This window comes from Hirundo rustica, chromosome 7 (genome assembly GCF_015227805.2).
Source record: "Hirundo rustica isolate bHirRus1 chromosome 7, bHirRus1.pri.v3, whole genome shotgun sequence".
In the NCBI taxonomy this organism is placed as follows: Eukaryota; Metazoa; Chordata; class Aves; order Passeriformes; family Hirundinidae; genus Hirundo; species Hirundo rustica.
Genome location: NC_053456.1, coordinates 11,292,694 through 11,315,773, shown reverse-complemented (window position 1 = coordinate 11,315,773; position 23,080 = coordinate 11,292,694). Strand labels below are relative to the sequence as shown.

At 47.7% G+C, this 23,080-nt stretch overlaps 2 protein-coding genes across 2 annotated transcripts; one reads left to right on the top strand and one right to left on the bottom strand.

The window, feature by feature from the left end:
• Positions 1 to 10,773: 10,773 nt before the first annotated feature.
• NIFK (nucleolar protein interacting with the FHA domain of MKI67) lies at positions 10,774 to 14,931 on the bottom strand. The gene is made up of 6 exons (XM_040070445.2): positions 14,788 to 14,931; positions 14,583 to 14,708; positions 14,152 to 14,260; positions 13,288 to 13,499; positions 12,549 to 12,629; positions 10,774 to 11,348 (listed from the first exon to the last, which is right to left on the bottom strand). The coding sequence occupies exons 1-6, from the start codon at positions 14,929 to 14,931 to the stop codon at positions 11,166 to 11,168; spliced, it is 855 nt and encodes a 284-aa protein (XP_039926379.2). The 3' UTR covers positions 10,774 to 11,165.
• Positions 14,932 to 15,296: 365 nt separating this feature from the next.
• On the top strand, positions 15,297 to 21,964 carry TSN (translin). The gene is made up of 6 exons (XM_040070131.2): positions 15,297 to 15,387; positions 15,467 to 15,560; positions 18,280 to 18,376; positions 19,189 to 19,304; positions 19,937 to 20,016; positions 20,418 to 21,964. The coding sequence occupies exons 1-6, from the start codon at positions 15,322 to 15,324 to the stop codon at positions 20,652 to 20,654; spliced, it is 690 nt and encodes a 229-aa protein (XP_039926065.1). The 5' UTR covers positions 15,297 to 15,321; the 3' UTR covers positions 20,655 to 21,964.
• The last annotated feature ends 1,116 nt before the right edge of the window (positions 21,965 to 23,080 follow it).

Here is a 23,080-nt window from a genome sequence, read left to right as displayed (position 1 = left end):
CGCCCCGCGCGCCGGCGCGGCGCCGCCCTGCGGCCGCCGGTGCTGCGGTGAGGTCAGCGCGCGCCGTGCGCACGCGCGGGGGCCGTTAGCGCGCGCCCCGTCGCCATGGCGACCCCGCCCGCCGGGAGCCGGGCCGGGGAGCGCGGGCGCGCGTGATCCCGGGAACGCCGCGCAGGATCCCGGGAACGCCGCGGCCCCGTCCCCGCTGACCGGCCTCCAGCCACTGCCGCGCCCCCGGGTGCCGCTCCGACCGGGGACAGGCCGAAACGCTTTGAGAGGAATCCCCCAGGCCGCGCGCGGGGAGCGTGAGGGCTCAGTGCTGCCGCGTGGCCGTGACCGCGCACTGCCCTCCTGTGGGGAGTCCCCAGGGAGAAACTGTTCCACGGAGTCACTGAGCGCGTCAGGCTGGGACGGACCACAGCGGGACGCCGGGCCCAACCTCCCTGCTCCAGCAAGGCCATCCCAGAGCACAAGGCACAGCATTGTGCCACCACAGCTCTGGAGTGAGGGAAACTCCCCACTGTCCCTGGGCAAGCTGTTCCAGTGCGCGGCGGCTGCACAGGAAAGTTCTTCCTCACGTTCAGGCGGAAATTCCTGTGCATCAGTTTCTGCCCATTGCCTGTTCTGTTGCTGGGCACCATCGAGCAGAGCCCGGATCCATCCTCTTGACATCCCACTTTAGATATTTATACGCATGGATGAGGTCCCCTCTGTCATCTCAAGGCCAAACAGCCCCAATTCCCTCAGCTTCTTCTCATGCCAGAGATGCTCTACTCTCTTAATCATCTTTGTTGCCCTCCTCTAAACCCACTCCAAGCCTGTTTTGTGCAGCCTTAGTTAAAAGGCTACATTTAAAAGCAACTAATTCTTTCTCCTTCATGGAAAAATTTGCAGTACTCCCACTCTATAACTGAGCTGAGAATGGGAAATAAATGCCCTGTGCAGAAGCTCTTTACCAAGATGAATTTGACCATCTTGTTCCTTGGGCTCATGACTGCTTTTCTCCTGTTGGTTGTGGGGAATGAACCTCTGTGTCCCCTCAAACCACCACTGTCCTTGTCCTCTGCACTGCGGAAGGCAGCTCACCTCTGTAACACTGCAGTTCCCAACAAGCACCCAGTCTGAGCCATCAAAACATGGGAGAGCTCTATGTGAAACAAATGATTTTCATTCATAACTTTGTGAAATAATAAAGCCCTTCTCTTTGGTTCACAACTCTGGCACAGCAATGACTTTTGGCAAGCCTCCTCCAAATAATCCTAGATTTTCCAGTTTGTTCTTTTTTGCCATCAGGTTGCAGAGAAATACCTAACTGCTGCTTTGGGTGAAGCTGTCAGCTCAGGCTGGGTGTAGTCTGGAACAGGCTGCACAGATGTCAAGAGAAAGCTGGGGATATTAGTGCTTAAAAGGATGCCAGCTCTGAGTAAACCGAAAGCAGGTGATTACAAACCAGCTTTAGAAATTACCATGGTTCTCACCCCCAGGCAGTAGCTAATCTCCTGAGAGCCCTAACTGGCTAAGCACTACCCAGAGCAGGGACACAACAGCTCTGCTTCAGCACAGCCCATGAGTGTTTTCCCTCCCTGGGTGGGCAGTTCTGCAAACAGGATTCCTCCAGTGGTTTGCCCTTTTCCTGTTTTGCAGTCTCCCAACAGCAGTTAAGGACAGAGATTATGGGTACATTAATAAAGGAACAATCATTCTACTTCATCTGGATCTGCTAGAACTACAGGCAAAGTTCTCTCAGAGAGTCAAGATAGCTCCCTCTCTGTTCCCAAAATACCTTGCTCATTTTGAGCAAGAAAATGAGATAAAAATGGAATAGTAGTAAGTTAAGCAAATTATGATAAGCAATATTTTGTTTAGTATTAGTAAGAAACCAATAATTTTGTATCACATTTTTATTTATTGTGTATCACACATTTGCTGTGAATTTATTCTCTTCAGTATTACAATAAAGAGCCATTTACTTAGGAAATCTCCCAAAACTGCCTTCTGATATAATTGTATGTTTGCCCTTTTTTTGGAGATTCGTACTTCTGGTGATTCTACATTCACTGTTTGGCTGCCTAAAGCTTTGTAAAGAAATGCTGAGAAATGCAGCTGGCACAGGTTGAAGTATTTTTTTTCTCTCCTCCTAGGTGAAACTTGCACAGAAAATATGGCTTTTCTTCTCTTTTGTTACACGACTTCAGGGGACAACAACTGCACAAAACTTAGAAGCTTCCTCGTTGTGCAGCTGACAGATTGTGGACATGGTCTTTATGTGTTTTCTTCACAGTTTTATTTTAAAGCAGGTAAAATCTGCACAGGAATAAATTTTTCACATAATCAGCTCTAATGTTTGGATTTTTTTTTTCCTGTTAATACGTGACCATTTCCTTGCTCCCTGCAGAGACTTTTAGAACAGCTTATGCTGATATTCAAGACAACCAAGTTGTTCCATGAGCAGTAGCACTAACGGTGCTTGGTTTCTCACAGGTCTGTGTTCTTTGTCCCTCTAATCTGCCCTGCTCTCTCTCTCTCCCTACCTCCCTTTGTGTGTCCCGTGCCACTCCCCTCCAAGGGGACAGGGGCAGCACGGTGGGGTTAGTCCAGGGCTATATCCCCGTGCAGATGGAAGGGCAGCCTTCCATCACAAGGGATCACACCACGCCCGAGCTCCCTCCTGCCTTCCCCTGAGCCCAGCAATGATTATTTCTCTCCTCCATTTCTCATGAAACTTGAGATTGTTTCCTTCCCCCTAAACACAGAAAGAAAAAGGAGAGGGTTAGCTTGACAGTCGAATAAACAGACAGACAGACTGGTCACATAAGCCTCATCTTCATTAGGAAAAGAAGTCCAAAATACATGATAACCTGCAGGTTTTCTTCCAACTTTTTAAAAGTAAGAGGTGAAAGCATTGTTCTGATTCCCGCCCGTTACGTTTCTTAACATTAATCTCAGTATTCTTTAATCCTGCTCTCGATTCCACGGCACAGCCCTTCAGCTTTCCCAGGGCCATCATTCTGCATTAGTTCTGGCACACCTGTGACAGTCCTGCACATCCATCGCCTGCGACAGCTCCCAGCGGAAACCCACTGTGAAGGCACGGCAGGATACCCCAAGGGCAACCAGATCTAAGCTTCTGGATGGAATCCAGTCTGCAGGGATAACCCAGCTTCTCCAAAGTTATGTTTAGATAACAACTGTGCTGTTGCTAAGGAGTCCTTGGGGGTTCATCCTCGGGTGCAGAGAGGACTCTCTAAACGAAGGAAATTGAGGTAACCACTGGAGGAGTTGCTACCATCATATGAGACTGCTTGACCAGGCCTTCAGTACCAGTGTCTCAGCAGCAGGCGTTTGGCAGTACCCCTATCCATAACATACCTTAAAAAAAGGACTTTTTAGTACACTCTCATTTCTGAAAGAGCTCCATTTACTTACCTGTCTCCAAAACAAAGAGACCAGTGGAGCGGAACAGTCTCCTGAGAGGATACTGTTCCCAGTGAAGCTGCAGGTATCTCGCTCATCAGTCCACCTGCAAAGTACACTGTTCCCTGCTTGTTGAGAAAGGTCTGGTTGGACACAAGGAGCTGTGTGCTTATACACGTGTGAAACAAAGCACAGCCCATCTGCAAGGTGAAAAATGAGATGAACTTATGGACATCTGCAGCAAGGATACAGAAAGATCTAAGTAAGGGCAAAGGAAAGTCAGAAAGCTTTTTAAAAGAAAGAAATGTAAGGATAGTCTAGCTTTCAATTACCAGCACTGTTCTTTCAAATAGATACATGAATAAAACTAGTGGGAAGCAGATGGATTGACTTGCTCTATTTCAGCAGAAACACTGACTATACCTGAATGACCTGCTCTTCCCCTTTCTTTCAGGGCCCTTTTGCACAACATCTGCTCAGGAATCTGAGAGCCTGGTGCTTCAAGGGGAAATGTTTTTATTTATGAATGACAGCATGATGATGTAGCTGCCCATAACAGCAGAGGACAGCAGTGTCAAAGTCTGGCTGTCACTGGGTTGCTTTCCTAAAGTTGAGCACACTGCTATGCAGACTTAGCCACATTTCCTTTATGTGCTCTTCCAACTTGACTACTTACATGGCTAAGGGGGAGAACAGCTTCACTTGACTCGATGTAGCAATGGATCTCCCTTTGCCATCTCCTGGCAGCACATCTCCTGCACACATCACCTGCACAGCCTTGTGCCATGCTGAGGAGAAGGATGGACTGCTGCTGGCACAAATACCATGAGCCAACAAGAGGTGAAGTCCAAGTACCCAACTTCTGAGTGCTGCTGATCCCACTCTGGCACAGGGCCCCTCACCTGTGACTCACTTCTTCAGCCCCTCACTTACCTGGGAAACAGGGAATAAACTCCTTGTCCATACTGTGTGAGAACAACACTCGAGACAGGGAAAGCACAAGTACTTCAGATCAACGTGAAATTTAATAATTCCTCGTTCTTTCCTTTGCACACGACAGTTGTCACAGCCCCAGATTTGAGCACTTTCAGCTCACACAATGTGCTCCTGCACCGCTATCTTTAATTGGCACTTTCCTGCCAAGCCTCAGCATTTTGCATCGGACTTTTTCCATGTGAGAGCTGCCACGAACAAAGCATCCCACTGACCCACTTAACTCCCACGTGAAGGCACATGAAGCTTCGCTTCAGTCACCAAACAGAAAAGAAAACACAAGAGCAGAAGGTTTTGATTAAAGGGAAATGAGCAAATGGCTTCAAGGCCCATCGTGTGCACACGGGCTTGTCTGTGTGTGTTCACTCCTTGCAGACATTTGGCCACCCAAGGGGAAACATCCTGTACAAAGCAGGTAGTCCTCAGGCAGTGTGAATTGGGTTGGATTCGAGATTTCCCGTTGGCAGGGAGATCCTGTGAGCCATGCGACATCCCCACAGGCTTCTTCCCCTGACCTGGAGTGACTGCCTCCAGGAAGGCAGGGAATGGTTCATTCTCCCTGACCAAACATCAAGGAAGGTACCAATTAGTGTTAATTGTGGCATTCTTTGTTTTGTGACCAGAGCCTGGGCTGAACCCCCCCAAAATTGAACACGGGCTACTGGCAACAGTTTTCCATGCTTTCTGAGCTGTGCTAGATTTAATGCAGTAGCCTGGAAGATCAGCTCTGGTCTTACCAAGGCAAGGGCACTATGTCTTCTCTGGTCTTACCAAGGCAAGGGCACTATGTCTTCTGTTTGCATCAGAGACTGTATTTTTCCTGGCTGCCCTCAGGCCTCTGGGAAGAGACATTTACAGGTCAAACTTACAAGAGTCCTGTCTTGCACTTGCATTTACATTAAACAACATTTCATCACCATTTCCGCTTCCTTCATTGTTTCCCATCTACACTGTTTCAAATGGATTTACCTCTTCCTGTGCTTGTTCTCTATAGTCATCTACTGATATTATCTTTTTTCCACCATCCAAACACAATTATGGTCATATCTCCTATTTTTTTTTTTAATACTTGCACATCACAAGTGCACATACCTTACCAGCATGGGTTCTTTCCATATTTGAAAAACATTTCCTTTTATTCTCACTCAAATATTAAGCCAACTGGAAAGTGACACATCAAGGTTAGGAATGCAGTCTGCTCCTGACAAGGAAAAAATGCTGAGCTTTGCAATAGGGGCTAAGTGGATTAAGATCCTTTTTAAAGATTAGGTCACCCTTCACCCCAAATGCATATTTCCACTGAAATTAATGGAAACTCTCACAGAATGCAATGGGAGGGCTGACACTGAATGGCAATGCAGCAAACATACACTGGCAGCCCATCCAAACCCAAATGTCCAAATCACCAACTCCAAATGAGTCCTAGCAACCAACTGGTTGATTCTGTACTATATATTAACAGGCAGGATTTCATCTTGTAAAATCATGAGCTGATGGAGGAAAAAAGATGAGGTAATAGTTCTCAGGATAAAAACTCAGGTTGTGATTCATTTGATGGGGCTGCACTGACATTACACTGACAGACACATTTGCCTTAGGAGAATCCACACTGCCTCTGGAACTAATCCTTTGGACTTGCATAGCTCCTGCCAGAACAGACACAAAGCTCCAGGAGTTCCAAACCTGGAATTTGTTTTTAAGGGCACAGTTCAATAGAACACACTTTAAGCATTGTCCTGTTAATAAACCACAAACAGCGTGTTTTTGTGTGGCATAGCTGAAGGAAAACTTTATAGATCTTACATTTCCTCTGCCATCACTTCCGGGCAGATGAACTCAGCCCTCCTCTAACAGGCAGACTTGCAAATGCAGCCCAGCACCTGAAAATCACACCAGAGCCCTTCCAGCTCTCACATCAACAGAAACAAAAATACTGCAGGTGACAAAGCAGCTTTGCTGCTGCTGCACAACTGGCACAGACCCTGCTCGCTCCCCACTGCATGGCTGCTTTGTGTGAGAAACAGTAACTGAGCAAGCACAGCAGAGGCAAGTCCGGCCTTCACCCTCAAAATGCTGCAACGTTCTCAGCCTTATGAAACCTCCCTGACAAAAGTAACTCTACTTCCCTGCTTGTTTGAAAACAAAAATACACAAGCAAATTGGGAGTTTGTGCAAGCCCCTGTGGGAAACTGGCAGCAATGCCTCACTGCAGAGCAAGCGGCCTGAGTTCCACGTCTGCACCTGCTCACCAAGGCTCCTTTCAGTCAGCACTGGAAAAACCACATAGAAAAGAACAAGGCTTTCCAAAATCACTATCATAAAAATGAGATTTATTTCTTTCCTTCCTGTTCTTTAAAACAACAAGTTTCAAATCCAGGCCGAGCCCCAGTCTCCATGTGATGTATCAAATGGACAGACAGGGAAAGGAAGCGACCCCAGCACCTGTGGCTCACTGCAAACCCCACCTTGCTATGTCAAACTCCTGCTGAGTTAGTCCTCACAGTTCTGCCTCTCTCCAACATGTTTGAGGCCTAGCATAAACCAGCATTTTCTTTCCTGTGTAGGAGCTTCTCTGCAGCTTTTGCTTCCCCAGCACAGGAGAACCACGTGGTTACTGGCCACAGACATGCAGGTGTGTAACTACTCCAAGCCTCCCAGGACAGCCCAGATCTCTGTTTGTGCCATATGTTTAATTAATGCTTGGTGTCAGAAGCGATGAGAGGCCTTGCTGCACCCTGCATGGAAGAAAGTGCTTCACTTTAGGAATTCTCACTCACACAGTTAACCATTTCCTCAGCTTGCTCCGACAGCTGCTGCCCTTGGGCAGGGAGGGATGTGCCCGCATTAGCAGTGCCAGCAGCAGCCTGACACACAGAATGACCTCCCCACCATTCCAGCAGCACCCTGTGGTGGTCCCCAGCATATCTCTGGATAAGAAGTGCAGATTATTGCTGCCTAGAGTTAGATATTTCAAGACTAGGGGTTTGATGGAAAACTCAGGAAAAAGGGATGTGTTTGAACAGCATCTTGGACAATGAAGGAGTCTGGTCCAAGAGGATTTGTGGATATTCCTGGAGAACACGAAATGCAGATCACTGCATTACATTCACTGTACTCCTGGTACCTGCTTGCTCAGCTTTCACCTGCAGCACCCTGCCCAGGGCAGGGATGTGCACAGCACCTCACACAGCACAGCCCACCCCAGCTAGCCGCATCACACTGCAGAGTGAGAGCAAAAAAACTCCCCAGCACTCTGAAGGGAAAGCTGGGAGAGGGGAATTTGCTGGAGCGCCCCTCTGCCTCACTGGTTAGCTGGAGAGGAGAGCACGTCACCCCTCAGAGCCATGCCTAAGTCCTGCCTTGCACCATGAGCCATTTGTAGACAGGTTTTAGCCTTTCTGCCCAGGGCTGCAGCCATTTCCAAAGCCAGGTATGCAAGCAGACAGGCTTGGTACTGGCAAGAGAGCAAGAGTCACTTGCCCAGCCTGCTCTCCTCCTTCACTTGGCTCATGAGCAAGCACCAGCACCTGGGCTGTGATGGCAGCACACTCCTTATGCTCCGTGCAGCCTGGGCATCCCACAGCACATCCAACAGGCAAAACAAGTAGGAAAATATAAAACTGCCTCTTTAATTTTGAGCAGTCTAACCATACAACATTCACCAGTATCTTTGTCTTGAGAAATGAGCATCGGTTTCATCAGTCCTTTCTCCCCTCTATTTTGCAGCCAATTCTGCTTTTCTCCCCCACGCTCCCTACCCCCCATTCTACTTTTACTTCCAGTATTTCATGTGCCAGGAAACAGTGAACACTCTTAAACCCAGCTCACTCCTGCAAAACAGAGAAATTGTAATAAATGAGTGTAAATTAGCAGGCTTGGCTAGCACCTAAGTTTCTCAAGCTTGAAAACAGTAATACATGGGTGAGTGTTCAGCAAAACAGCTCCACGTCGTCATTCATAACTGAAAGGTAGAACACTTGCAAGTCATGCCTTGAAACCACAGCACCAACACTCCTAGCATCCCAGTAAAAACAACTTGGAGCCTGTCCTAACTTCCGTGGCCAGGAGGTTTGTGTTTGTCCAAGATGAACAAACAAATTACTGGAGTAATGAGAAATAAAAGTCTGTGCAGGGACCGGGGCATAACTCATGACACAGCACATCTGTCCACTTGCGATGGAAACTATGTTTGGCAAGTATCAAGTGTCTGAATTTCTGCTTACGTACATCTCCCTGGACAGCAGTATATTAATAACACAGGCAGCCTAAAAACAGAAACTATCACCAAGAAAAGCTGCCCCTCTGCCGAGAGCTCCTTGCTGTAGCCTGGGTATTGTTGTGCTTTCCTTAAACAACACAGAATTTTGCTTCCTTGCTTTTCAGAGTTGCCTTCTAAGCTGATCTCAATTGAAGGAAGATGAACAAACAAAAGGAAGGGAAAGGAAAATTACAGCAGGAAGCAACCCTTATTGTAAGCAGTTTTCTTGAACGTCTTCCCATCAAGGCTCACACTGCTCTGTGGCTCTGGAGAGCCAGCAGCAGCCAGGGATTTAGCTTAAAGGCACAGACCTTTCCAAGACACCTCCAGAAGCCAAAGTCCCTCATGCAGGGGACATGCAGGAGGCCATGCAGCCAGACAGGAGGGCCCTGGCACTGCAAGCTGCATGAGAAGCCACTGAGTCAAACATGGAAGAAAGCAGCAAGCGGACACAGGCAGGGCCAGAACGCTGTGCACAGAGGGGAGCACAGCAAGAGAAGCAGAGTGGGAAGAAAGAAACTCCAGGTTCAAAATACAGGCCAAGGCACTGGAATGGGAAGCACAGGAATGGAGATGCTCAGGCTTTGGGGGAGGTGGAGCTACACAAGAGAAGTTACTCTGGACAGACAAAATTTTTTTACAGAGCAGCTTTAACTCGGCAGCCTAGGGAGGAGCACTTGTGGCAGCACCACAGTAATGGGCATTTTTGGTTAAGATCAGCATCAGGTTTCTCATGTATTCTCAAGCCATGTTAGAGTCGCGTGAGTCACACCACTGCAGCCACTCACTCCTCACTGCCCGGGTACACGGCTCTCCTCGCAAACGCTTTTCCTTACCCGACGTTTCCCAGGAACCCTTGTGCTGCAGCATGGCCACACAGCTGAGTCGTGCTGCCCCCCGGTGTCAGGAGATTCAGCTCTCAGCAGGAGAAACGCAGCCACATTTCTACTTCATCCTGATCCAAGAGCCATCTTCATGTGCCCAGCACAAAGTCAGGAACGTGGACTTCAAAAGAAAACTGTCTATTCTGGGCAGATTCATTTTGCTTCTTTTCTGCTGCTCTCTGCTGTATGATGTCAAGGTAGAAGTTCTTCAAGAGCTGCACTTCAGATACGAAGAGATACTTTTGGCAGTTTCTGCCAACCCTTGTGGTCATGTGTCTCAAACCTCAACTGAGCATGTATTTCCCATGGGTTTGGGGTACAAGCACTGCCTGTTTCTCACCAACAACACACAGGGAAAAAAGCCTGCAGATGTACTCAGCAACACTTCCATTAAAATGCAAAGACTGTGACCACTGGGCTGGTGAGGATTCCCCTGGCCTGCCCAAGGTGACAAGCATTTGATATGAAGATGCACTCATCCAAGGGGCTTCCTCGGCCAAGGAGAATGATCTAATCTGAATCACCTAGACAGTGTCATTATGATCCTACAATTATTCCAGTGATCAGCTCAGATAGATCAGAATCAGCAAGACCAATGGCTTAGATTAATTTTTCTCTGCCAGGACTTCAACTCTTAAAATAGCCAAGGAATTAGTGCCAGCCACCTACCTAGCTGGTTATTGTCACCTGGGCTTTCCTCTAAAATCTCCTGCCCAGCCTGACGAGCAGCCAACAGCATCAGAGTGTTTAAGACAACAGAAGATGAAGGCTGTATGTGCACAGAACCCAAACTGGGACTTCTACAGATCTCAGACTTGCATTAAAATCCAAATTCTAACTGCACAAACTGCCTGTTCAAGCAGGCATCCTGCCATCTGCAATGACAAGCTAGTTGGAACAAGAATGAATCTTAATGCATTAGAAAAAGCTACGCTCAATTCTCTGAACTTATACTACTGCTGACAAAAACGTGCCTTTGCACTCCTGGTTATGAAAATATTTCAACGTTCTTATCACCCCCTAGAGCAGAAAATGCCCTTGTTTCATGCAAACAGTGGAACTAAAATGCAGTGATAAAGGACAACAGAACTGCCAGTAGAACTCAGCCTGCTCTGATTATTGGTGCATCTTCTCGAGAGCCTCCATCAGTGCAAATATATGAGAACTTACACAAAACACAGACATTCAGTTAAACAGAAAAACCATTACCAAGAGCCAAGAAAGTCAAAAAATGTTAATTTTTTTAATAACCTGTCATTAGGTATAAATTTAAGATACAGTTGCTTGCATTAGCAAGCTCTGAATGGACAGCCTCACATTTTCTTTCCAAACAGTGAACGCTAGACACGAGTTACAAAATTATCTGAAGATTTTGGACTACTATAGCTGTGTCACAGCATGGGCACTTGCGAGCACAAAGTCATCTATATCTTCACAGGCAGACAAGACCATAGGTCCCTTAATGCCTAAACCAGAGGGACAGGATTTGTGAACAGAGTCCTTGCCTAAGAAAAACTGAAACAGTCTAGGCAGGATGAACCAAGCCAGGGCAGCAGACACAGTAGAAGCTCCACCTCAATAGTTTTTAAGTTGAGGCAAATATGACTACAAAAATTTTAAGTTTGTTTCTGTTTCTTCAGGTTCGGTCTTTGCCTTGGCTGCTTCTTTGGTGTCTGCACAGCATTCTTAACACTGGCAGAGGGAAGCCTGAGAGTTACTTCATTGTCCTCTGTGTCATCATCCATCTGAGCAGCTTTCCGGCGCTCAAGCACTGCTGGAGTACAGACTGGAGTAGGATCCTGAAGAGGTCAGAAAAACAGGATTCACTGCAAAGCCATCTACCAGAAAAAGGTGTCACTGCTCCTGTGGTACCACAAGACACCTCAGCCCAGCTCTCCTTCAAAAAATTGTTTTAGTTTTGTAACTAGCTACTTTTGTAGATACTATTTCTTTGGACAGAAGCATCACCTTCAAAGAAGGGTACATGAAAGGTAAATGGGAACTAATTCACATTTTTTAATGTGTTATGCACATTTGCTTTCTAAACTTTGAACTTCCTGACTCAAAGCATCACAAAAGTCAAGTGGAAGAGAATCAGGGCAACGGGGTGGGGGGTGAGGGAGTATATTTGAGACTGGTATACAGAAATGCCATGTTCAAGTTTACAGCAGAGCTGAAGCATCCCAGCTTTGTTACCTCACTAAGCCCTCAGAACTCAGTTGACAGAGTGTATTTGTTATCCTGTCTTCCTCACAACCAGCTGTGCCCCAATTATCACAAGTAAACCCAGTAATAATAAAAATCCCCAAACACACACATCCCCCAACTCATAGCAACGATGAAACAGAACAGAAATGTAAATGCCTTACAGATTGTTTAAATTGTCAATATCCCAATCTCAGTCCTGATGACCTGAACTTCCCTTTCATCCTACTGCTACTTTTATCTGGCATTTGTTTCCAAAACACCAAATATGGTGCCTGGAGAGTATGAGGTAGGAGGAACAGTATAGTATGGACATGGAGACAGCACTAGCCTGCATTAACAGTTCAACTCCCTTTTTATCAAACAGGTTGGCATTGAAACATGGTCCAACAGAAGGATTCCATCAAGGAGCTTGTGTCCCAGTGTAAAGCCCGGGTGCAGGGCGTGCACAGGTGCCTGGCCCCAGCACCCTGCACTACTGCAGCCCCAAGTGAGTGCTGAACAGCAGAGACTGACAGCAGAAACAGCAAGGGACAGGCACTGCTGCTTACAGCGTGCTGAATTTGCTGCTCAATACTCTCACACAAGAAGGAACCACGAGGATTCAATCACCCTTCCCCATTCAAGAGTGTTAATACATCTCAAAGGAGCTACTTCTGGCACAAACATCTCTCAAGCAAACAATGTCAAGGTTTTTGTGTGTTGAAATCAGTATTAAGGTGCCATCTGAAGATTTCAAACACTGCCCCAGTGTAAATGTGGTCCTGGACACCACCAGAACTGGTCCGTCTTACCTGGCTGTTCAAAGAAACGTTCAGTTTTGATTTCTTGGATGTTTTAACTTTTTTTCTCTTTTTGGAAAGTGCCTGTGCAGCCTAGGAAGAAAGACAGATTAGGTGGATCACTACAACCTTGTGTGAAGATGCAGTCACTTAACTGTTCATAGATTTCTGTTTCTTAGCTACAAAATCTTTGCTACAGCAAATAGGTTTAAAGTAGTAAATCAACTGGCACAGAGCTGATCTGGCCTGAACAAAACCACCCAAAGCAACACAAGAAAAGGTGCTACTGTGCATTTTAAAACATTTCATGTTAAACAGCATTAATTGCTTACAACTCAAGTACGTGACCCAAGCAGTCTGCAGAGGAAGAACATGCAGTGCCGGTGGATGGAAGTTCTGGTCTTGGGACCTGCCTTCAAACCCCCACCCTGCCAAAGCCTCCCACAGGGCTTTCTGGTGATCCGCGCTCCAGTATTAAACCAGAGAACATCTAACAAAAGAAAAGGAACATCTCCCCTTTGCTATTACCTCTTTACTCCTCTACAAGTAAACACACAGGCACAGGGAGTGTAGCCCAGCAACAGCACCACGCTGAGTTCCTTGAGCTTCTGTGCAGTTCCCAACACAAGCGAGACCCTGTGGGGCTCCAGCTCTTTTGCCAGTGCCACACAAAACATGATTTCCATGCACTCAGCATGAGCCTAGAAACAAATCTTGCTTAACGCACTCATCAAAACCGTGCCATACTTACAAATCCCGGGAAGTCGTACTGGATCCCCTTTGCAGCCAGCTTCTTCCGTAACAGCCTCTCTTTCCGCAGCAGGCGCTGTGTCATCCTGGCCTTCTGCAGCTGGGAGCGCGTCCTGTTGTAGCGCTGGACAGCCGGCCGAGACGGCTTCCGAAAGATCCTGTCACAGTCCTGGAAGAGGTTTTCATGGACCTTTTCTGGAGGCACAAAGTGACCTGCACCAAACACAGGACACGGGCTTACAGTACAGCTCCCCGTCCTGCCAAGGGCACTCACACAGCAGAGCTCAGGGCTACAGCACTGCGCTGGGGCAGAGACTGAGGAACGCAGGAAAGGTCACTGCATCCTGAGCCAGCAAGAGAAATGGAGGGAGGGAGGGATAAAACACTTTAACTGTTTCACCCAGAAAGATCGAACAAAATTATTTTACAACAACATGTAACTCATAATCCTTCACAAAGAAAGTTTTACTGTTACAATGACTGAGAAACTCAGTGATTTCATCAATCTTTTACTCAAAAAACCAGTTGTGTTAAACCTTACAGACAACAACTGCAGCAGTCACAAATGCCAAGGACTTTCCATGTGAAAGGAATTATCTCCACAGCAAACCCAACCTTCCCGAGATTTCATGTTACACAGTCACTAACAGCAGTATCAGCCCAGAGGAAAAAACAGCACTAGTGACCAAAAGCCTGCTGAGCACGTTCTCTATACATAAGGAAAAGCTCAGCCCCACAGAAAATACTTTTGCATAAAACTTTATTAAAAAATCCCTACGAGTCTATGCACAGTCAGACAGGATAGCTAAAACAATTGCAAGTTTCCTTTGCAGGCCAGAGGAATTACGCTGCAGCTTATACTTACACTTCAGCAGTCTCTCAGAAAACAGGTAGTTATTCATCGTGTCTGCAACAATCTTGGCCACATCATCAGACTCAAACTCCATGAATGCATAGCCTTTGCTGCCTCCAGTCTGTGAGTGACAAGAGAGAAACATGAAACAGTGCTTTGGTACCTGAAGGTATCAAATTAAAATCGATATTAAACTACTTTATTAAAATTATTTTATTCTTCCAAAGTCATAGCCCATTCTCCGGTAACCATAAGTAATTTCACAAACTTCACCGAAGTTGTGAAAAGCACCAGATTTACTCCTAAATGGGTGTGACGTTATTTGTAAAATACGTGTTTGCACACAAAACAAACCGGGGGAGCTCCAGAGGTCACGAAGACTGCCTGGCCCGGCCTCGGGCATGGGCTGCGAGCGCTCCACCACATCACGGCCCGCTCCTCACCTTCTTACTCCTGGAGAGCCGCAGCCGCTTCACCGTCCCGAACTGCCCGAAGTACTCGCGGAGCTGCGGCTCGCAGAGACCCCGCGGGAGATGCCCCACGAACACCACGCCCGGCGTCAGCTCCTCCTGCGGGCACAGAGAGACCGCGTCAGGCCGGGCCGGGACTCGCCGGGCCGCCCCCGCCCCTCCGGGCCGCCCCGCTCACCTTGGCCGGCCGCTTGGTGCGGGCCCGCTGCACCTTCTGCTGGAACTGGCGCTGCAGCCGCGGCTCCAGCGCCAGGAGCGGCGCCGCCCTCACAGCCGAACCAGACGCGGGCGACGCGGGCACCTCGGGCACCTCCGCCGCCATGGCCGCCATGGCCGCCGTGCTGCCTCCGCGCGGCCGCCGGAAGTGCGTCACTGCCCTCGCGCCAGCGCCGCGCGGCCAGACGCCGTCTCCCGGCAACGGGGCGGAAGAGCCCTGGCGCGGCCCCACCGGGCCCGGCCCCACGGCGCCGAGAGGGCGGCCCGAGACACGGACACCGCCGGGGCGGCAACTCCCGCCCTGGGAGCGACCGTCTGACCCCTCCGAGGCGATCGGCTTTCTCTGGGCACCCTCCCGGCCGCCCCTCCGTCTATTCCTGGCTGCCGCGGCCGCTCAGGCGGTGCGCGGGCAGCCCGGCGCGGCGCGGTCAGGCGGTGCGTGAGGCAGCCGCGCGCCGGCGGCGCGGAAGGCCCCTGGGCGGGAGGCGGCGGCACCATGTCGGTGAGCGAGATGTTCGCGGCGCTGCAGGGAGCGCTCGGCCAGGACCAGGACATCCGAGAGGTGCCGGGGCGGGCGGGACGGGCACGGACGCGGGAGGGGACGGGGCGGTGCCTCTGCTGACGGCGCGCTGTGCCCGCAGGAGATCCGGAAGGTGGTGCAGGCGCTGGAGCAGACGGCGCGGGAGATCCTGACGCTGCTGCAGGGCGTGCACCAGGGGCCCGGCTTCCAGCACAGTGAGTCCCGGAGAACAGCCGGGGGGCGGGAGTGCCCCTCGGAGCACGCAGGTGCCCTGTACCGGGGCTCCTTTTCCGGTTCCAGTCTCTCCTTGGGCCTTCAGCGTGGGTTTCCAGAGGCTGCTGGGATGGGGAGGGCGCAGCTGGGAGGTTTCAAGCCAGACAAGTAGTAAAGCTGCCGTTCAGCATTATGGAACACGGTTCTGTCGCCTTCGCCCCTCTCTAGCGTGGTGCTTTTCTGTCTTGGTGCCGAGCAGCGTGTTCTTTTCCAGGTGTTCACGTCCTGGGCTGCTGAGTCGGCTCTTAGGTCCTTAAGCCCTGTAAGTGGCTTGTACATAGATTGTGCTATGATCACTTGCTGGGCATTTCTATCGGTGTCCCCATCCCATCTCTTCACGCCACACGCCAAAAAGCTGTGAGGGGTATTCAGGATGGACTGGGATGGTGGGGAACACACTTCAAGCTGATTTGTACAAAACAGATTCTCTATGCATGTATAAAATATGCTTAATGCAGCAAAATGTAAAATGAATTTGCAAAGGCTGACACAGCAGGACCTGCCCTCAATGTCTGAGTGACAGCAGGAACAGTTCTGCAGCTTTGGAGGTTTGTGTTGTTGTCAGCCTGGTTCCAGCCTGAGGACAGAATGTTTCTGGGCCAGCCCCTTTCCTCCAGGCCACGAGAGCAGCTCTGCAGGCCTGGGTGTCAGATCTGCCCTTTCTGCCCCCTCATTTCTCAGCTTACTGGTGAAACTACTGGAATAAACTTAAATATGTCCCTTAAGAGCTGGCTTTTTCCCAGTCAGTTAATGCACTGTGAGAAGAAACAACCATTCTGACTTCGCTGGAAACTCTTGAGAGGCATTTGTGCAAGCCACGCTGTGAAGGGGAATGGAAGCAGCCTCCCCAGGTGCTGTTTTACTCCCTTGCAGAGCTGACTCGTTTTCAAACACTGGGGCTGGAGCTGGAGGCCTGGGGTTCCTCTGGCCTTGGAGAGGGTCTGTGTTCAGCAATGGGCAGCACCTGAGGTTTGACGTGTGCAGGCAACTGCAAGTTCCATCTGCTGGGAAAGGCAGCAGTGCTGGAAATCAGAGCTGCTGAGGGGTTATTTACACAAGCTCAGTTCTCTAACCTGGGAAAATCCACGGTCATTGTGTGGGTACGACTTCAGAGTTGTTTTCCAACATTTACACTTGTAGAGGCCTGTGTTCAGTTCAGTGTATTTACACTTGATTTTTAATTCCTGGTGAGAGCTGATCCTGGAACTTGAGGAGTCTGAGAAGAGACTTGGAATAGTTAAAGAAAAAAAAAAATTCCCACCAAACCAAGAAACCACAAGCAAACAAACAAAAACCGATCAGATTGGTTTGGGTAGTTGGGAGTTTGATGGAGGACAGCTTCCTGTACAGCCAGTGGCTTTCCAAATGTCATCTTGCACAGGCTTCCTTGGCTGCTTGTTCCAAATGGAGTTGGAGAGCTGCTCAGAAAGCTGGGAGGGCAGTGTGTGCTGCGTCCTGCTCTTGTCTGATCGCGGTCTCCAGAGCCTGAGGGCCAACTTGGTCTCTGCTCTGCAACTGTAGAACATCAGAGGTGACACCTGAGGATGTGCAAGGGGGGTTAGAATTTGGGGAGCTGTGTGTGTCACTGGGCATTGTCTGAGCCTTTGCAGTAAGGATTGTTTATTTTTGTCACAGGTGCCTTTGGCACAATCCCAATACGTATGTGTTCCTTACTCTCTTCCCCCAGCCACGGGATGCTCACACAACTGAGACAACTGTGTAGCTCAGGGAGCTTCACACAGCTCTTTCATCCTGGCTGTCACATGGAGCACTCCCACATTCTGCTTCCTGAAATTTTTATTTTCTGCATGTCATTCTCCTTCCTTTTTTTTTTTTTTTTTTTCAGCAGAAATTCTGTGATACTAACAGTTTTATAATCACACTTATGTGACTCCTAGTAGGCGGTGTTTGATAAAAACCATCACAGCTTTCAGATGGAGCTTCTGTGAATAATCCTGACTTCTGTACGTGAAGATGCAGGAGGGCGTGTCAGTTGATCTTTGGCCTTTTTTGGCCGGTGAGCAGGGTCTGTGGGAGGGCTGAGGGAGGTTGTGGTCGGAGCCCTTGGCTCGGTCGCTGGCACTGCAGGTGCAGCGCGGCTGTAACTCTGTCGGCAAACGGGAGGTGGCAGTGGCTGCTGCAGGAACCAGAGACCGGTTCTCTGCAGAGCTGTAACACACGCTGGACAGGCTGGAACACAGATTCTTCAAATACATCATAAAAAGCAGGAAATGCAGTTTCCTGAAGGGATGTGGCACCTCATGTAATCAAATGAAAAAAAAAATAGGACAAGATTTTAATATGGAGAAAGAAAAGTTGCTTTTCCTTTGAGTGTGGGAGTTGTCTGGCAGCAGTGCCTGGTGAGTGTGTGCTTCCTTTGGGGCCAGCTTGCTTGCTGGGACATCTTGGCTCAGGTTCAAAGGCCCAGAGCAGATCAGCCAGCCTGGCATTCTGGAGTCTTTCTGCTTTACCTCTGTAGCTCATGGTGTCACCAGGAATACTTCTCTGATTGATTCCAAGGGTCAGTAGCCTGTCTCGGACAAGAAAGAAACGTTAACAGCGCTGTCTACACTGGAAACTGTTTAAAAACTGATATTGCCTGTCAAATATCCATTTCCAAAGTGTAATCATTCCCTGAATGCTGTGCTGTTTCTTTTTCAGTTCCAAAGAAGTGTCAGAAGGCTCGTGAGCACTTTGGTACAGTGAGGACACAGATGGAGTCTCTGAAAACCAAGTTTCCTGCTGACCAGTATTACAGGTGTGCAGGATCACACCCAGCCAGACACAGATATATGTGGGAATTGCTTGGGCATTTGGCATCATTGCTTTGGAATAATGATGTAAAGATTTATGGGCTGCATGCTTCTTTCTCTTTGAAAAGTAAATCGTGGTAGACAGGTGTGAGGTTTTTTATAGATAAAAAATGCTTTTGCCCAAACACTATAATTTTCATTAAAAATACTCAGTATAGAATTATTTTTCTAGAAACTTTCTTAAAAATAGGAAAAGGGAAGGTTAAGAAGTTGGTGTTCTGATGGAGTTACCCTTGTATCTGGGAGCAGGGCATTTGCTGCTCCATTAATTTCAGTTAAGTTGTTCGGTTTGGGGCATTTCTGGAAGCAGAGCTCTAAATCTGTCATGAAATGGCTCTTTGGTTCTGCAGACACTAAATGAAGTTGTCACCTTTGTGTTCTGTTGCTGCCAGAAGGGGACAGTGCCTGGCAAGAACATTTCAAAGAACAAGAATCTTGTCGGCGTAGATCTGCTGAGGGTGGATAGGAGGGAAAGCCCTGGCTGTCTGTGGGCAGCACAGCCTGGAAAAGTGTGGGAGCTGAGGAGATGTGTGAGAGGGGCAAGTGAATGTCAGTGTCCAGTGTGATAACCTGGGTGTGGAGTTCTGGAGCACCAAGGAAATGTCTTTTGGCCACTGTCATTTTGATAAACCAAAAATACTGCAAAGTGCATGTGTTAAGGCAGATAACACAACACACACATCATGTGTGCTTGTTGCCTAACGCTCCAGTAATAAACATTAATTATTGATAGCCTGGCCTGGTGTTTCTTCTGCAGGTTTCATGAGCACTGGAGGTTTGTGCTGCAGCGGCTGGTGTTCCTGGCAGCATTCGTGGTCTACTTGGAGTCAGAAACATTAGTGACCCGAGAAGCTGTTGCAGAAATACTTGGGAGTGAGTTAATGTTGTAACTGAAGAGAAAAACTTGTGACCTCAGACATTGTAGCTTTCAGAGGTACAGGGAAACGGCAGAACTTCATTTCTTCCTGAGAAATCAATTCCAGAGTTTATCTAGTATCTGATTGCATTATATAAACAAATTCTCAGACGACGGAAATTGGCAAACCTAATGTTAACAAAACTATTTATTCTTTAGTAAGTTCTTCATCAATGAAGGTCATTCATTCAAAGTGTGTAAATGCACCAAAAGAATAACACAAAGATGAAAGCTTGTTTCTTTAACTTGTTGCTTTTGGTATTTAAAAAGTGTATAAAACAGATTAAATTCTTTGCCATAAAAGAATTGTGTCTTCCCAGAGGAAAAGATTTGAAAACAGTAAGGAAAACACATCCTGTATATAGCTGTAAATCCAGTTACCCTTACATCCAGTTTGGATGTACAGGATGCTGAATCAAGAACTGAGAGGCTGTAATTACATCACGTACAGGAAAAGGCTGACTTTTATTTTGTAATCATATTTCATAAATTTGATATTCAAATTAGCACCAGTAAACAAATGCAATTTAAGGTGGCTGGGTTTGCTCATGCTCAGCACCACCTCATCCCTGCTCTGTTTTTGTCTCAGTTGAAGCTGATCGAGAACGGGGCTTTCACTTGGACATTGAAGATTATCTTTCTGGTGTATTAACTCTGGCCAGTGAGCTGGTAAGAACCATACTCGTGCATGTATTTGGTTTGAAACTGACCTTGAAAACAGAAGTAACGTGTTTTTTAGCTTTCCCAAGTTGTTCCTGGAGGTTATGAGACACAACACGTTGATCTGAACTTGCAGCAAGATGCTTCTCTGCATATTCCTCGGTGATACTTTTAAGTTTTAAACTAGTCACTGATTGAAAATCCAGAGCTGTGGTCAGCAAAATGGTAGACCTAAGTACAAATAATCTGACTGCCTGGAACACAAGTGCTTCATTTGGTGCAGTAACTGATGGGGACTGGATGTGATGTGATGTGATGTGATGTGATGTGATGTGATGTGATGTGATGTGATTGACGTGATGTGGGTGGGCGGATGCTGTGCTGACATTCCTCGCTGTCTCTTCTGGCAGGCCAGGCTGGCAGTGAACAGCGTCACAGCTGGGGACTATTCTCGCCCTCTGCGCATCTCAACCTTTATCAATGAGCTGGATTCTGGCTTCCGCCTCCTCAACCTGAAGAATGACTCCCTGAGGAAACGCTACGATGGCCTGAAATACGATGTCAAGAAAATTGAGGAAGTGGTTTACGACTTGTCGATCAGAGGACTCAATAAGGAGGCAACAGTTGGTGCAGGCGGGGAGAAGTGAAGGCTGCTCGTTTGAGCAGCATCATCCATTACCTCAGATGGTTGCCAATTTAGGAAGTACCTAGAGAAGCCTTCCTACAGTAGTTTAGAAGAACTGCAGCTCAAAGCTGCTCTCTATTTTCTTACAAAAGGTGTAGTGCAGGTGTTAGATGTTTTGTAAAGTCATGTCTAGATTAGGACAGTAGACTCTGTTTCCGGTGGAATTCCGCTGTCAAACACACGGTGCCGTTCTCTGCACAGCAGCAACAGCAGTCAGTAACTCCCGTCAGCTGAGTTCCCATGAGTTCTGTAGTGCTGCTTCCCTGCTCTGTCAGAGAAGTGCTGTGGCTGTCTCTGCTCACACACCCTCAGAAGTGTGTGCAGCACACAGCTCGGTGCAGACACACGGGATCTTTTAAGAAACAGTGTGTAAATACTGACTTTTTTTTAAGACACTTTGTTTTCCCCTTTTTCTTTCTTAAATTTTCACCTATGTAAGTTGAACAAATTTGCCTGTTTATGAACCAGATCTCTTTTTTGATGGTTTCTGTTAATGTACCCCCTGTAATTAAGAAATTAATGAAAATACTCCTGAGAATTCCTCTGTTGGAACTGGTGTCTTGCACCCCAGTCTCTCTCTCTCTCTCATATTTTTTTTTTCTCTTTCAGTTACCAGGGAGAGCAAAGTTTTCTTAGACACCTGCTTTCTCTGTCTGGTATTTGTTTTGCTGGCATGAGTAAATGCAGAGTTTTAAATTATGATTTGCCTTGAGAACTCAGTGTAACCAGTTTTTACGGTTTTTTTAACTTGCAAGTTTTCTGAATAGAGAAGTGTAAACTGATAAACTGGAGGTGGTGTCTGAGTTGTAACAACCTGTACAGACCGCAACTGTACCTGTGTCCTGGGATTAAAAAAAAACAAAACAACACCACAAAACTATAGTTTGTGTAGTAAAATGTTTGTATCTCCAGAAACGGGGAAGTTACTGCTTTCAGGTAAGTATGTAAGATGTTTGCAGACACCAAGAGCCTCTTTCATGTCTGTAACTGGGCAGACTCATGCCTCCCCATGTGCTTGTTCTATTGCCCTAAATCACTTCGAGTTTTGCCATTCTCCTACCTCTGGTGGTGCAGGAGGGGTAAGGAGAACAGCTAATTTAGGATGAGGAATACTTCAGAAGATGAATGGCAACAGTCAAGTTTATGGGGAGTTTGTTAGTGTTTTGGTTTCTTAGTGAAGATTTACTGCTGAGTTAAGGGGTTGTTTTGTTTATTGGAAGAAAATGGGGTTTTTTGTTATTTTAGCCAATAAAAGCTGTTCTTTGATTATGACCTCTTGGTACCTCTGCCTGCTGTCTGATCATCTGCTGTTATTTGCTTCCCTTGCTGGGAGCCTGTTCTGGAGTAGCAGCATTTCACTTCATCCTTCAGCTGTCCTTGGACAATAATGGAGTTCCTCCCCTTGGCTGTAGTTGTTCAATGGTGCACTTCTAAACGCTGCCAAGTGCAAAGTTAGGCTGTAGACAGATTTCATAGGCTTTCTTCTTCATTTTTTTTACATATTGAGCAATTTCAACAAGTAAAATAGGAGAGCTATGGAGTTTAGCCTTATCAATCCAAGAGGTGGCAAGATTTATCTTAACAGCATCTCATAACCTTTGTTTGTCTTTTGTATCTCATCCTTTGTATCTTATGTCACTTAAAACAAGGAGATGGCAATATCCCCCTTTCACAACTGCAGAAAATGAGGGTGTAACTTCCTGAGCCCCATGGCAATGTAACAGCCTTCAAAATATTTCCTTGTTCTTGCCCTGTGCCAGTGTTTGCTCATTTCTCAACTTAACACTGTGGCAGTGGGAGGAAGGAAGGAGCTTAAGCCAGTTTTACTGCCCAAACCAAAACCCTAAGGCTGTGCAGACACAGCTGTGCACTTCAGGGTCACACAGGAAACTCATGGGAGCAAGGGACTAGAGAAGGGTTTCCTGAGCATCAGTTTGGTGTGTCTCAGGTTAGAGGACTCCTGGGATGTGAGGCCACGTGGCAGGGCAGCTGCTGGTTAAGGCTTTGTATTGACTTGTGTCCCAGGTGCTGCAGTTGCATTTGGTCATGCAGCAGCTCTGCTTCCTGACATGGGATCCTGTGTGCCAGTGCAGCTGTTCACTAGATCCCAGATCTGCCAGCTCTTGCTGGTGGCTTCTGAGAGCTGGTGGAGGGGAAGTAGTGCTGTGCCACAGGTGGGAGGGACAACTGGAAGAGCAAGGCTCTTAGGGCTTACAGAGGTGCAAGGTGTGGGATCCTTCTGTCTAAGGCTCTCTGAAGAGCAGGTGCCCAAGGAAGACACGCTCAATGTTGTGTTCTGAGGGGGTGTTCTGTTCAGCAAACACCTCGCTCTTTCCTGTTCTAGGTCTTGGAAGAGCCTAGCATCGTCCTCTGGAAAAGCTCTGTTTG

Coding starts and splice junctions, on each gene's coding strand:
- TSN (XM_040070131.2), top strand. CDS start 15,322: ATGTCGGTGAGCGAGATGTTCGCGGCGCTGCAGGGAGCGCTCGGCCAG. Junction 18,377..19,188: donor CCTGCTGACCAGTATTACAG/GTGTGCAGGATC, acceptor TTTCTTCTGCAG/GTTTCATGAGCACTGGAGGT. Junction 19,305..19,936: donor TGTTGCAGAAATACTTGGGA/GTGAGTTAATGT, acceptor TTTTTGTCTCAG/TTGAAGCTGATCGAGAACGG.
- NIFK (XM_040070445.2), bottom strand. CDS start 14,931: ATGGCGGCGGAGGTGCCCGAGGTGCCCGCGTCGCCCGCGTCTGGTTCG. Junction 13,500..14,151: donor TTCTGAGAGACTGCTGAAGT/GTAAGTATAAGC, acceptor TGTTTGGTGCAG/GTCACTTTGTGCCTCCAGAA. Junction 11,349..12,548: donor ACGTTTCTTTGAACAGCCAG/GTAAGACGGACC, acceptor TGACCTCTTCAG/GATCCTACTCCAGTCTGTAC.